The following is a 14,073-nucleotide window of genomic DNA, read 5'->3' as shown; positions in this document are numbered from 1 at the left end:
AAAAAATTCCCAGCCAATAAAAGTCCAGGACTGTATGGCTTCACAAGGGAATTCTACCAAACATATAAAGAAGTAGTAATATAATATCCTCCCTGAACTAATCTAAAAAAAGTGAAGAGGACAGAGTACCCCCATGAAGCCACCATCACCCTAATACCAAAACTAAAGACACGACAAAAAAAAAACCTATGAGCCAATATCTGGGAAGAACACAGATACAAAACTTCTCAACAAAATATTAGCAAACCAAATCCAACAATATATAAAAGGATCATACACCATAATCAAGTGGGATATATTCCAGGGACACAAGAATGGTTCAATATCTGCAAATCAATCAATGCGATACATTAGCAAAAGGGATAAAAATCACATGATCATCTTAATAGACACAGAAAAAATAGTTGACAAAATTCATTATCCATTCATGATAAAAATTCTCATCAAAGTTGGTAGAGAAGGAATATATATCAATATAATAAAGGCTATTTATGACAAACTCTCAGCTAACATCACACCCAATGGTGACTAAAGAATTCAGTAATGTTAGAGGATACAAGATTAATATATAGAAATCTGTTATAATCACTAATTATAAAGTACTTAGGTCCTAGAACATAGCTAATGCTCAATAAATATCAGTGATTATTATTTGTAACTACATATATGGTTAGTACGTATACAAAAATATATCCAGGTATATCCTAGATATGGCAAAAGTAGTATTCAGAGGGAAATTTATACCTTTAAAAGCATTTCAAAGGAAACAAGAAAAGCTGCAAAGACTTATTGAACTGAGGAAGTTGGGAAGGGACTTCCCTGGTGGTCCAGTGGCTAAGACTTTGTGCTCCCAATGCAAAGGGCTGGGTTCAATCCCTGGTCAGGGAACTAGAGCCCACATGCTACAACTAAGACCTGGTACAGCCAAATAAATTAATTAAATAAAAAGAATTTTTAAAAAAAGAAGTTGGGAAAAGGGCAAAAAAGGAAACCCTCCCAAATAAGGAATTAAGTAACTACGATAAGGGTAAATATCAATGATACAAAGAACAACATCCCACCAACAATAAACAGAAGAATAACACAATCAAAAATCATACTCCTGGAAAAGATTAATGTGGGTAAATTAACAAGATGGTGCCAGTCAGGCTCTCTCACCCCACACTCTCATGCTCTCTCGACCCATGTTCTGTAAACAGTGACTTTGCACGGTTGTGTAATGGCTGAGATTGCTTACAGCACTGTACATGCACATCACAAGGCACTCGCTTGGTCATGGGCTACTTTGTGCGGGATGCCAGTATGAACTGCATCAGGGCTACACTGGAGCAACATCATGGTTATGTTATATGAGGTTAGGTTATGGCTTCGTTATTATTGCTAAGCTGCTAAGTCGCTTCAGTCGTGTCCAACTCTGTGCGACCCCATAGACGGCAGCCCACTAGGCTCCCCTGTCCCTGGGATTCTCCAAGCAAGAACACTGGAGTGGGTTGCCATTTCCTTCTGCGATGCATGAAAGTGAAAAGTGAAAGTTCGTCATTATTATGTTATGGTTATGTTGTGGCTGCTGCTACGGCTGCTGCATCAGCCAGCAGAGAGGCTGTGTTATGGCTGCCATGCCAGCCAGGAGAGAATAAACATGTCTGCAGTTCCTACGGTTCCTTGAGTCTCCTTCCAGCCTCTTAGCTCGAAACTTTCCTACCATGGGTTCAGCGAACAGTGTGCATGGTATGAAGAGCATGACAACTGGCGTCACGAAAGGATTAGCAACACAATTAATAAGATGGATCTTTGGCAAGCAAGAGTTAAGAAAAAAGAGAGAAGAGTCAAACAATTAAAATACAAAATGAAAAGGGAGGCAAAAGTACAGATACAAGGAAATTTTTTTAACAATTAAAGAATATTAATGGGCTTCCCTGGTAGCTCAGCTGGTAAAGAATCCACCAGCAATGCAAGAGACCCTGGTTTGATTCCTGGGTCAGGAAGATTCCCTGGAGAAGGGATAGACTTACACATTCCAGTATTCTTGGGCTTCCCTGGTGGCTCAACTGGTAAAGAAACCCCCTGCAATGCAAGAGACCTGGGTTCAATCCCTGGGTTGGGAAGATCCCCTGGAGAAAGGAACATATACCCACTCCAGGATTCTGCTCTGGAGAATTCTATGGACTGTATAGTCCACGGGGTCATGAAGAGTCGGACAGGACTGAGCAACTTTTACCTTCAATGAGTATTAGGAATATTTATGTGTTCATAAATTCAAATGGATAAATTCCCCTTAAATTATGCCAGAATTGGCATCAAAAATAGAGAGAGAGATTAAACAGACCTATCAGTATAAAAGACTGAAAGAGCAAAGATCTCGCCTTCTGAAAAGCAGCAGGTGTGGACAATTTTACAATGAGTTCTACCAAATTCTAAGGAACACTTAATTCCTCTCTTATACAAGCCGTTCCGGGAAAATAGTAAACAGTCAAAAACTGATCAGGACACTTCATGAAGCTAACATAATCTTGATTCTAAAAATCAGATAATGATAAGAAAACGATAGGGCCATTTAACATAATACAAAAAACCCTACACTATATATTACCTAAGTAAATCTAGTATTATATTTAAAAAATAAAAATATATCAGGATTAAGTAGGATTTATCCTAGGAATTCGCTTCAGTCATGTCTGACTCTGTGCGACCCCATAGACGGCAGCCCACCAGGCTCCCCCGTCCCTGGGATTCTCCAGGCAAGAACACTGGAGTGGGTTGCCATTTCCTTCTCCAATGCATGAAAGTGAAAAGTGAAAGTGAAGTCGCTCAGTCAGATCCGACTCCTAGCTACCCCATGGACTGCAGTCCACCAGTCCCCTCTGTCTATGGGATTTTCCAGGCAAGAGTACTGGAGTGGGTTGCCATTGCCTTCTCCAACACTATATATTACCTAAGTAAATCTAATATTATATTTAAAAAATAAAAATATATCAGGATTAAGTAGGATTTATCCTAGGAATTCAAGGATGGTTCAATAACAAAAATAGATTTAAAGGCGAGAAACCAAATAATACTCTCAATCAGTAAAGAATTAGCTTCAGAAAGTTCAGCAAAAGGTAACACTGTGGAGTTAATAAAGGTTGTGTGGGATATGTGACCTCAGCAGAGGGAAAAACTAAAAAAAAATTATAAAGTATTTGATTAATTTTCCTGCAGTAAAATTAAGAAATTTTGTTCAATGAAAACACCATAAAGTTAATAGATGAATGAATAAAGGACAGAAAAACAGAAGTTGTTTGCAATGCCTAAAATGGAAAAGGGATCATTATGGAGAATAGACAAGAAATTCCTGCGAATCAACGATAGAACAGTAACTCTGATGGAACAATGGGCAAACAATATGGAAAGGCAATTTACAGAACTTAATCTCTCGAGGATAAAAACTTGAAAACTGTTGGCAGGAACAAGAAAACAGAAGACGCCTCATAGGTGTGGAGAAAAGGGAACCCTCCTACACTGTTGGTGGGAATGTAAATTAATGCAGTCGCTATGGAAAACAGTATGGAGGTTTCTTAAGAAACTAAAAACAGAGTTGCCATATGATCAAGCAATCCCATTCCTGATCATATATCCAGACAAAACCATAAATCAAAAAGATACATGTACCTCTATTGTTCACAGCAGCACTACTTACAAAAGCCAAGACATAGGAAGACATGTCCATCGACAGATGAATGCATAAAGAAGATATTGTGTGTACACATACACACAATGGAATATACTCAGCCATAAAAAAAAGAGAGTGAGGTAGGGAGGGGACATATATTATGCCTATGGCTGATCCATGTTGATGTTTGACAGAAAACAACAAAATTCTGTAAAGCAAGTATCCTTCAATTAAAAAATAAATATTTTTTAAAAGAGTGAAATAATGCCATCTGCAGCAACATCAATGGACCTAGAGATTATCATACTAGTGAAGAAAATCAGAAAAAGAGAGACAAATATCATATGATATTACTTATATGTGGACTCTAAAATATGACATAAATGAACTTCCACATAACAGACTCACAGATATAAAGAATATATCTGTGGTTGCCAAGGGGGAGGCAGGGTGGAAGAGGGAAGAATTGGGAGTTTGAGATTAGCATATGCAAACTATTTTCTATAGAATGGATAAACAACAAGGTCCTATGATATAGCACAGAGAACTATATTCAATATCCTGTAATAAGCCATAATGGAAAAGAACATGAAAAAAGAATATATATACACACACACACATATATATGTGTGTGTGTGTATAACTGAATCACTCCACTGTATAGCAGAAACTAATATACCACTATAAATCAACTATACTTCAATAAAATAAAAAAAATTTTTTAAGCCTCATGAATTGCTGGTGAAAGTATAGACTGGTGTAATCACCCTGCCTTGGTCAAAACCTTAGTTAATAAAGAAGTGCTCCTCTGCCCTGCTCTATCCTTGGTTCATATATTTCTTTTGAGGACTTCACAGGGAGGAATGGTTGCCCACTCAGTCAAAAATTGTGGTTCATGGGCAACTGCCATTTATTTAATTTTTGAATAATGTTTTGTGCCAGTGTTTTAAAGTATCATTAAAAAGAAAGAGAGAGCAAAGCCTTGTCCAAACCTATGCTAGAAGGGTACAGTGGGGATTTTTGCTTCCCTGCTTTTTAGACTAAGTGGGTGTTGCATTCGTATCATGTGTGATTCAGGCAGAGAAAGATGGTCAGGACCTATAATGTCTACCTAAGACCCAAATCCTATGCTAGACCAACCATTCCTCTCTGTGAAGGAAAGAAGGGTTTCCAAACAGCTAGGGATCTTGGGATTTCAGTAACCTCAAAGTATCAAAGGTGAATAATCATACAGACCTGCTTTTCTCAGCCAAAGGGAAATACAGTTACTTTTTATCAAAGGAAAGGCAACTTAAACCTAGACACTGAACAGGGCTGTCACTGGAAGGAGATGAATTTTAAGTGTGAAAGAAAGGGCTCTTCCTGATTCCTGAGCTTGACCTGAGCAGGCCCCAGGAGGAGGAGTAACAGATTGAGTCAAACCCCATAAAGGGACAAGGATTCCCTGTGGATTCTCCCTTCAAGAATGAGCTAAAGGCGGCCAGAGACAAAAAGAGAGAATTGAAAATGTCACCGACTCTACATTCAAACCCATGTTCAGCCTTCAGGGTACTTGCAGAAACCTACTTCCAGACCAGAAAACTGAACAAGATCTCTGACAGACCCTACTAAGGTAGAGAACAGGAAAAGTATGTCACAGCCCGATTGAGTCACCAATGCTAAGATTCAAAACTCTTCTTAAAGTTCCCAAAGATGTATGATAAAGAGCTACTGCACCACTCAGTCATGACTTTTCTTCTCCTTAGCAGTTGGCTAATCAGGTGACTGTTACTCAAATACTTGATACCAAAAGATATTTATTTGGGTTGTCCCTGGTCTCGACCAGATGGCCATTTCCTGGGCTGATAATGCCACTGCCTAGAAAGTGGTAAAAGCTTAGCCTTTAGAGGCTGTGGGGCTGGACCTAGAAAAGGGCCCCAGGTCTTTGGCCCATTCTCTCTAGGGGGCTGAGGCTGATCCAGATCCATGCTGTCTTTCTAGAAGAAACTACTATGTAGGTCTGAGATGCTCAGAGAAACTTTTCTCTGAATGCAAAGTACTTGCTGCAGACAGCTGAGGCTACTTGCTCACTTACCAGAGAAACTGGTAGTTACAGTAAAGATATGAATGTTTCCTGGGCAAAGAGGGATATACAATGCATACTGTAAGATACAGCATTTGCTTCAGGTTTTAAAAAAAGATATTAAAACAAAAATAAATAAAAAGCCCTCTTCTGCACATAAGTGTGATTAGGATAATACTCCATCTGTAACTAGAAGACAAAGCAAAGAACCTTTCTAGAAGTCATAGGAAAAGTTTATGATGTTCTTAAGGTTATGGTTTGTTTCAATAACAAATTTCAAACCCTTAAATGGTGCAAAAAGTACTAACATCCTAACCGTAACCAGATTTTATATTATCCAGAGAAGAGAAGCTGGTTGAAATATTCTAAAAACACCATGATTTTTAAAAGAGCAAATTGCAATTTTCCTAAATATCAAGAGGGCAAGAAATGAGAAACAGCCATGCGGTTTCACCAACTCTCTATTTAGAGGCTAGCAGGAAAGAGAAATTGGTACCAGATACTGAGGGAAGGATTAAGGCTGTTCCCTCAGTCAGGGCCAGTAAGGAAGCAATATAAATAACAGTAGGATAGGAAGACCATAAAAAGAGTAAGGAAAACACTGCTTACAGTGGACTTGCAAAACACTCAATGATACTTACTTGCAACAGAGATGGAGGGACCAGATGACAAATCAAGAGTAGGTCCAGCATCAGAATTTCCCAAACAAAGAACAAAGTGGATTACTAATATCCACCCCAGGCATCAATTCTGCCATCACTTCCATCCATCAGTACTTCCTTGCCCTTGTATTGGTACCAACCACTAATGAGAAACTGAGGCATCTTAACACTTCAACTTGGAGCCTGGGGGAAAAGAGGCTACTGAGGTCTGCCAACTTCAATCACCTGAGCAAGGATTCCACAAAGTAGTTTTGGGATAATTACCCCATCAATTCCAAAGTACTAACTCCCCTTGGCTTTGTCCTTCAAGTATCTCTCTCTCTTGGTGACCTTGTTGATAAACGATTTAACTATTTAGGGTCTTCGCACAGAAAAGACATGACTCACAGTATTAATGCCATTATAATACACATGTACTCTCAAAAGAGGGTCACAGCATCCAACTATTTTTGAAAGAAAAAAGAAGAAACATCAGAAGAATGAATTTTCAAGGAATAACATCCAAATGAAATCGGCTGGGCCGTGAACAGTGAAACCACTAGTTGTCTATAAACAGGCCACAAAAAACAGAAAGAACCTGGGTGTCCTCAGGTCAGCACACCTGGTAGGGCAGTGAGGAAGCAGTGGCCTCCTCATTCAGACAGAATTTCAAAGTTGGAAAGTCCTTCTGGATGAGCAGTACTTGGCACCAGAACACAACATATGCTTTTAGAAAATGCTTGCTGCCCCAGATCACTCCCTCATCAGCAGTGGAGACACAGGACGATCCTTATATGCAGTCACTTCCTGAAATCACCTCCAACTTTCTTCAGGAGTCAGAGAACTGTGTTCACCAGTCTCTATCAGAGCATGTCTGCTCAACATCCTCCTTTAGTAATCTTCTGGCATTTCTTCCAGCCTTTCATGGGGACTGTGCCAGAAACTTCTTCCTGATTAAAAAAACCTCATAATCTAGTTGGCCTAGCCAGGTCAATTTTTTCCATTTCACAACATACATAAAACTCAATCTGGCTAGAAAACAGATTCCCTGCACTTAAAACCTTCTAGAAATCTATTCATTGAAATATTCCAGTTTTTGCTCCTTTCCCTTAAGTTTCTCAGAGTGCACTCAGGTAGGGCCTTTGGTCACAGCTCCTCCCCTAAATGTCTGCAATTGCTTTTTCAGCATCCAGGGGACTCATGGTTTAAATTTTGATCAGAGAAAATAAGACTAGCTTTTCTAAAAGTTTACAATCGAAACTCTATAAGGATCATCTACTTATCACATGTAAAGTGATCTATTCCTACCACTGGGCTTCCCTGGTGGCTCAGATGGTAAAGAATCTCCCTGCAATGCAGGAGACCCAGGTTGGGAAGATCCCCTGGAGAACGGAATGGCTACCCACTCCAGTATTCTTGCCTGGAGAATTCCAAGCACAGAGGAACCTGGTGGGCTATAGTCCATGGGGTTGCAAGAGTCGGACACAACTGAGTGACTAACATTTTCACTTGCAAACACTTTTCATTTTTCATTCCCACCACTAAGGACAAAATGTTCTGAGTTAAAATTAAAGCAAATTCTAGGGTAAAATGAAGTGCTTTTTGGGGGGAAGGATTTAATGATTGGTTTAATTCTGTTCCCATCAACCACAGGGTGGGATTGGACTCATCACAGGAATATCAAGGTGAGCTATCAACACAATGCAAAGCCCCCTAGGACCACAGCTGCTGTGACAGCAGCAGCCACTGACCACACAAAGCACCAGCAGCAGTTTGTCCCTCATAAACCGCAGCTGGAGCCTGTCCAAGATCCCCCTTTCCTAAAAGCTGCCACAGGTTAGAAACTGGAAAGACACCAACTGTACTGTGTGATGAATTCTGTGGTACAGAAAGAATTCCAATACTTAGGACAATCTACCAAATAAAATGTCAGAAAGCCGTCCTGTACTCACCTTTTTCCTGCACACACACTGAGAGTTTCTTAACACCATCAACCAGAGCATTTTGAGTGTTGCCATGTCCATCTTCTGAGTCGCTGTCATCAAACTGCGCCTCTATAATGACATCAGGGCTGTCATTATAGCCTTTCAGGGACTGTTGTGGAAGCTGGCTTCCACAGAGCTCCTCGGGGAGATCGGACTCATAGGCACCTTCTGTTTCCTTGTCATTGCTCTCCAGTTTAATTACCTGAAGAAAATTGAAATGTCCTGCTAAATCACTGGAGGAGAAAAAGTGAAAGTGCAGATTCTTCCATCTTCATTCTTCTTCCCTAAGGAAAAATCTGCACATTTGAAAGCAGTAGATACTCACCATGTAGTTTGAAAAAGAATCTCTATTTTCCAGATGTACAGACTGCCTTATGATCAACCCAGCTCTTCAATAAGCCCAAGATTAATGCTATATCCACTTCTCAGTTTTCTGACATATACTTTCATCCCCTCTCCCACAAAGGACCTGAATACCAGAAGTACCACCCTGCTTCACAAGGGTTCATCACATGGGACCAACCACGATGTTGAGAAATGATAGAAGAACTCAACACAGTATGTTACTGCATTCCCAAATGAAACCACAAGAATGTAAAATGAAACAAACAAAATTCAATGTGAACAAGAGTTTATAAAATGTTCTCATAAAAAATATAAGCCCTCAACCTCCATTTTGAGACCTGAGATCAGCATAGAAAGCATACAACTAACAGACATTTACACTAGAAATAAGAATGACAAACTTTTTCAACTTTAAAAAATGAAGCAAAAAGAATTCACTACTAATCCATTCAGTGAGTTAGTCACGTGATACTCATATGACAGTACCCTTTGATTTCTATCAGCATGATATTAACATATACCAGTGTTATTTAGCCACTGAAAAAAAGGTGACCCTGTATGTAAACCTGCCCATCCACATTAGCAAAAAAGATAGCAGACTGTGTTGGTTCTAGACTTTACTTAGAGACTACATTCTTCCAACAATCCATTTCTGGATGAGAAATCTATGTGCAATTTAAACATATAACCAAGATGTGATCATATATGTATATATATATACATATACGTATCATATACATATATATGAAGAAGGGCACAGCAACCCACTCAAGTATTCTTACCTAGAGAATCCCACAGACAGAGGAGCCTGAAGGGCAGCAGTCCATCGAGTTGCAAACAGTCGGACACAACTGAAGCGACTGACCAGCATACACACACACACACACACACACACACACATATGAATTTGAATACTATTGGTATTACATTCACTTCATTCTTTCAAGCAAATGCTAGAAGGCCAAACTTGTGCCAGGCATCTTTATGAGGCCTGAATTCTATTGGGGAGACAGACGGTAAACAATTTACTCATTCAACAAATCATTATGGAATACCTTTCATGGTGCCACGCACTATTCTCAGTGGCAAAGATGCAGCAGTGTAAACAGCAAAAAGTTTAATGCTAATGAAAAAGCATACATAGACACTGGAGACTGAGGCTGCTTTACCAGTAGGGTGGTTAGGGTGGATGCCTCCTGGATGAAGCGACATTTGAGCAGAGACCTGAGTGAAGTGAGAGAGCTTCTAGCAGTTTCCCTACGTGTCTATAATTGAGAGGTCTAATCACTTCATGGCAAATAGAATGGGAAACAATGGAAACAGTGACAGACTTTATTTTCCTGGGCTCCAAAATCACTGCAGATGATGACTGCAGCCATGAAATTAAAAGACTCTTGCTCCTTGGAAGTAAAGCTATAACCAACCTAGACAGCATATTAAAAAGCAGAGACATTACTTTGCCAACAAAGGTCCATCTAGTCAAAGCTATGGTCTTCCCAATAGTCATGTATGGATGTGAGAGTTGGACCATAAAAAAAGTTGAGTGCCGAAGAATTGATGCTTTTGAACTGTGGTGGTGGTGAAGACTCTTGAGAGTCTCTTGGACTGCAAGGAAATCAATCCTCAAAGTCAATCCTAAAGGAAATCAGTCCTGAATATTCATGGGAAGGACTGATGCTGAAGCTGAAGTTCCAATACTTTGGCCACCTGATAGGAAGAACTGACTCACTGGAAAAGACCCTGATGCTGGGAAAGATTGAAGACAGGCTGAGAAGGGGACGACAGAGGATGAGATGGTTGGATGGCATTACCGATTCAATGGACATGAGTTTGAGCAAGCTCTGGGAGTTGGTGATGGACAGGGAGGCCTGGTGTACCGCAGCTCATGGGGTCACAAAGACTCAGACACTACTGAGCAACTAAACTGAATATTTTTCTGAGTTTAACTTTGAGGTTTCAAATTAAATGCTTGCTTTCAACAAACCAGATTAATGTTCAAATTAGATCAAAAAAGATCACACTTAATGAAAGATCTTCATTTTATACAGGCAGAAAAAGTTATCAAAAAACATCTCTCTCCAAACACTATAATGTGACAGATTCCAATTAACACAACTGTCCCCAAAGAAGATTATAATATCCACCAAAAAAAATCAAAATAAAATACTCCAAAGATATTCACACCATCAAAATATAGACTCTAAAAATATATTCCCAAAGTTTTAAAATATTGGACTTCATGAAAACATCATAACAGAAATAATTGTAAGAAATGGTGAATTTCTCTGAGCAAATGGTGCCTTTTAATAAAATCTTTTGAAAACTTGATTTCCAATTTCTGAATATATTTAATGAAATTTTCTTTCAACTCTTGCCTTGTTTTGACTCTTGTCAGATTCACTGATTTATTCACTTGGTCATTCATTAATTTGTTCATTATTTCCAAACAAACAAGACTTTTTTTCTTTGATAGTTAAAAAAAAGAAAAGAAAAGCTCAACTGGCTAAGCCAGAACTCGCTAAAGAGATACCCCTCAGGCCCTTTACTGTATGAGAACATATAAGACTGAAGCAACAGCTAAGTTTTAAATTAGTACACAATTTACAAAACCAGTTCTCCTCTATGTGCACTTCACCTTGATACATAAGTCCTGGTTACACACCTGACCCAGAGCATATCATTCAAAAGACAGTACTCACTAACAAATTAGAGAAGAAAAAGAACCTGTCATCTCTCAAATCAGCAGACTCACTCAATTTCCTTAAACGTGCCCAGCAAATTCAGTAACATTTAGGAAGATCTGCCCCTGATCATCCTCAGAATTAACACAACCTCAGGCACTGTCAGAACAGCCCAAAACATAGGCAGGAGGTACATATGTGTACCCTGTATCTAAAGCATGGTGGCTAAACACGATCACTGGTCTACTGTTCTTTTCTAAGAGTCATCCCTTACACACCTCATCTGAGGGAGAGGAGTGCTGGGGCAGGGGTGAGAGAAAACAACTGACATGCCAGAGTTAAACGAGAAGGTAAAATGCAGTTTCTGGAAAGATGGTAAACAAAGGTTCCAGGCCTTTCAGCTCAGTCCAGTTCAGTCACTCAGTCATGTCCGACTCTTCGAGACCCCATGAGCTGCAGCATGCCAGGCCTCCCTGTCCATCATCAACTCCCAGAGTCCACCCAAACTCATGTCCATTGAGTTGGTAATGCCATCCAACCATCTCATCCTCTGTCGTCCCCTTCTCCTCCTACCCTCAATCTTTCCCAACATCAGGGTCTTTTTAAATGAGTCAGTTCTTCACATCAGGTAGCCAAAGTATTAGAGTTTCAGCTTCAACATCAGACCTTCCAATGAACATCAAGGACTCATCTCCTTTAGGATGGACTGATTGGATCTCCTTGCAGTCCAAGGGACTCTCAAGAGTCTTCTCCAACATCACAGTTCAAAACCATCAATTTGGAGCTCAGCTTTCTTTATAGTCCAACTCTCACATCCACACATGACTACTGGAAAAACCATAGCCTTGACTAGACGGACCTTTGTTGGCAAAGTAATGTCTCTGCTTTTGAATATGCTATCTACGTTGGTCATAACTTTCCTTCCAAAGAGCAAGCGTCTTTTAATTTCATGGCTGTAATCACCATCTGCAGTGATTCTGGAGCCCAGAAAAATAAAGTCAGCCACTGTTTCCCCATTTATTTCTCATGAAGTGATGGGACCAGATGCCATGATCTTCGTTTTCTGAATGTTGAGCTTTAAGCCAACTTTTTCACTCTCCTCTTTCACTTTCATCAAGAGGCTTTTTAGTTCCTCTTCACTAGGTAAAGTGTCTACCTGTAATGTGGGAGACCTGGGTTAGATCCCTGGGTTGTGAAGATCCCCTGGAGAAGGAAATGGCAACCCACTCCAGTACTCTTGCCTGGAAAATTCCGTGGGCAGTGGAGCCTTGTAGGCTGTAGTCCATGGGGTCGCAAAGAATCGGACATGACTGAGCAACTTCACTTCACTTCCACTTTCTGCCATAAGGGTATCTGCATATCTGAGGTTATTGGTATTTCTCCCGGCAATCTTGATTCCAGCTTGTGCTTCCTCCAGCCCAGTGTTTCCCATGATGTACTCTGCATATAAGTTAAATAAGCAGGGTGACAATATTCAGCCTTGACGTACTCCTTTTCCTATTTGGAACCAGTCCGTTGTTCCATGTTCAGTTCTAACTGTTCCTTCCTGACCTGCATATAGGTTTCTCAAGAGGCAGGTCAGGTGATCTGCTATTTCCATCTCTTTCAGAATTTTCCACAGTTTATTGTGATCCACACAGTCAAAGGCTTTGGCATAGTCAATAAAGTAGAAATAGATGTTTTTCTGGAACTCTCTTGCTTTTTCAATGATCCAGCGGATGTTGGCAATTTGATCTCTGGTTCCTCTGCCTTTTCTAAAACCAGCTTGAACATCCGGAAGTTCACGGTTTGTATTGCTGAAGCCTGGCTTGGAGAATTTTGAGCATTACTTTACTAGCGTGTGAGATGAGTGCAATTGTGCGGTAGTTTGAGCATTCTTTGGCATTGCCTTTCTTTGGGATTGGAATGAAAATTGACCTTTTCCAGTCCTGTGGCCACTGCTGAGTTATCCAAATTTGTTGACATATTGACTGCAGCACTTTCACAGCATTATCTTTTAGGATTTTAAATAGCTCAACTGGAATTCCATCACCTCCACTAGCTTTGATTGTAGTGATGCTTCCTAAGGCCCACTTGACTTCACATTCCAGGATGTCTGGCTCTAGGTCAGTGATCACACGATCGTGATTATCTGGGTCGTGAAGATTTTTTTTGTACAGTTCTGTGTATTCTTGCCACCTCTTCTTAATATCTTCTGCTTCTGTCAGGTCCATACCATTTCTGTCCTTTATCAAGCCCATCTTTGCATGAAATGTTCCCTTGGTATCTCTAATTTTCTTGAAGAGATCTCTAGTCTTTCCCATTCTATTGTTTTCCTCTATTTCTTTGCATTGATCGCTGAGAAAGGCTTTCTTCTCTCTCCTTGCTATTCTTTGGAACTCTGCATTCATATGTTTATATCTTTCCTTTTCTCCTTTGCTTTTCGCTTCTCTTCTTTTCAAAGCTATTTGTAAGGCCTCCCCAGACAGCCATTTTGCTTTTTTGCATTTCTTTTTCCTGGGGATGGTCTTGATCCCTGTCTCCTGTACAATGTCACAAACCTCTGTCCATAGTTCATCAGGCACTCTATCTATCAGATCTAGGCCCTTAAATCAATTTGTCACTTCCACTGTATAATCATAAGGGATTTGATTTAGGTCATACCTGAATTACACTGTATTATGTTTTTATTTCTGCTGTTAATGGCTTCCACAAAGGATTTGGTTCCTAC

The 14,073-nt window shown here is 39.9% G+C and overlaps 1 protein-coding gene across 9 annotated transcripts in view; it reads right to left on the bottom strand.

Annotated features, from left to right (window-relative positions):
• DIS3L2 (DIS3 like 3'-5' exoribonuclease 2) overlaps positions 1-14,073 on the bottom strand; it is a 354,495-nt gene that overhangs the window by 236,134 nt on the left and 104,288 nt on the right. For 7 of the 9 annotated variants that reach the window (XM_045164629.1, XM_045164630.1, XM_045164625.1 and 4 more), the window contains exon 6: positions 8,305-8,539. The exons of 1 other annotated variant lie outside the window; for it this stretch is intronic. In XM_045164629.1, the coding sequence (XP_045020564.1) occupies positions 8,305-8,539 (235 nt within the window). Of the gene's footprint in view, positions 1-8,304; positions 8,540-8,662; positions 8,984-14,073 lie in introns of those variants that run through there. One more of the 9 variants, XM_045164628.1, reaches the window with a different exon arrangement.

The sequence above is a fragment of the Bubalus bubalis genome, chromosome 2 (genome assembly GCF_019923935.1).
Source record: "Bubalus bubalis isolate 160015118507 breed Murrah chromosome 2, NDDB_SH_1, whole genome shotgun sequence".
Taxonomy (NCBI): domain Eukaryota; kingdom Metazoa; phylum Chordata; class Mammalia; order Artiodactyla; family Bovidae; genus Bubalus; species Bubalus bubalis.
The sequence above is the reverse complement of the archived record's forward strand: the minus strand, read 5'-3'. Positions and strand labels throughout refer to the sequence as shown.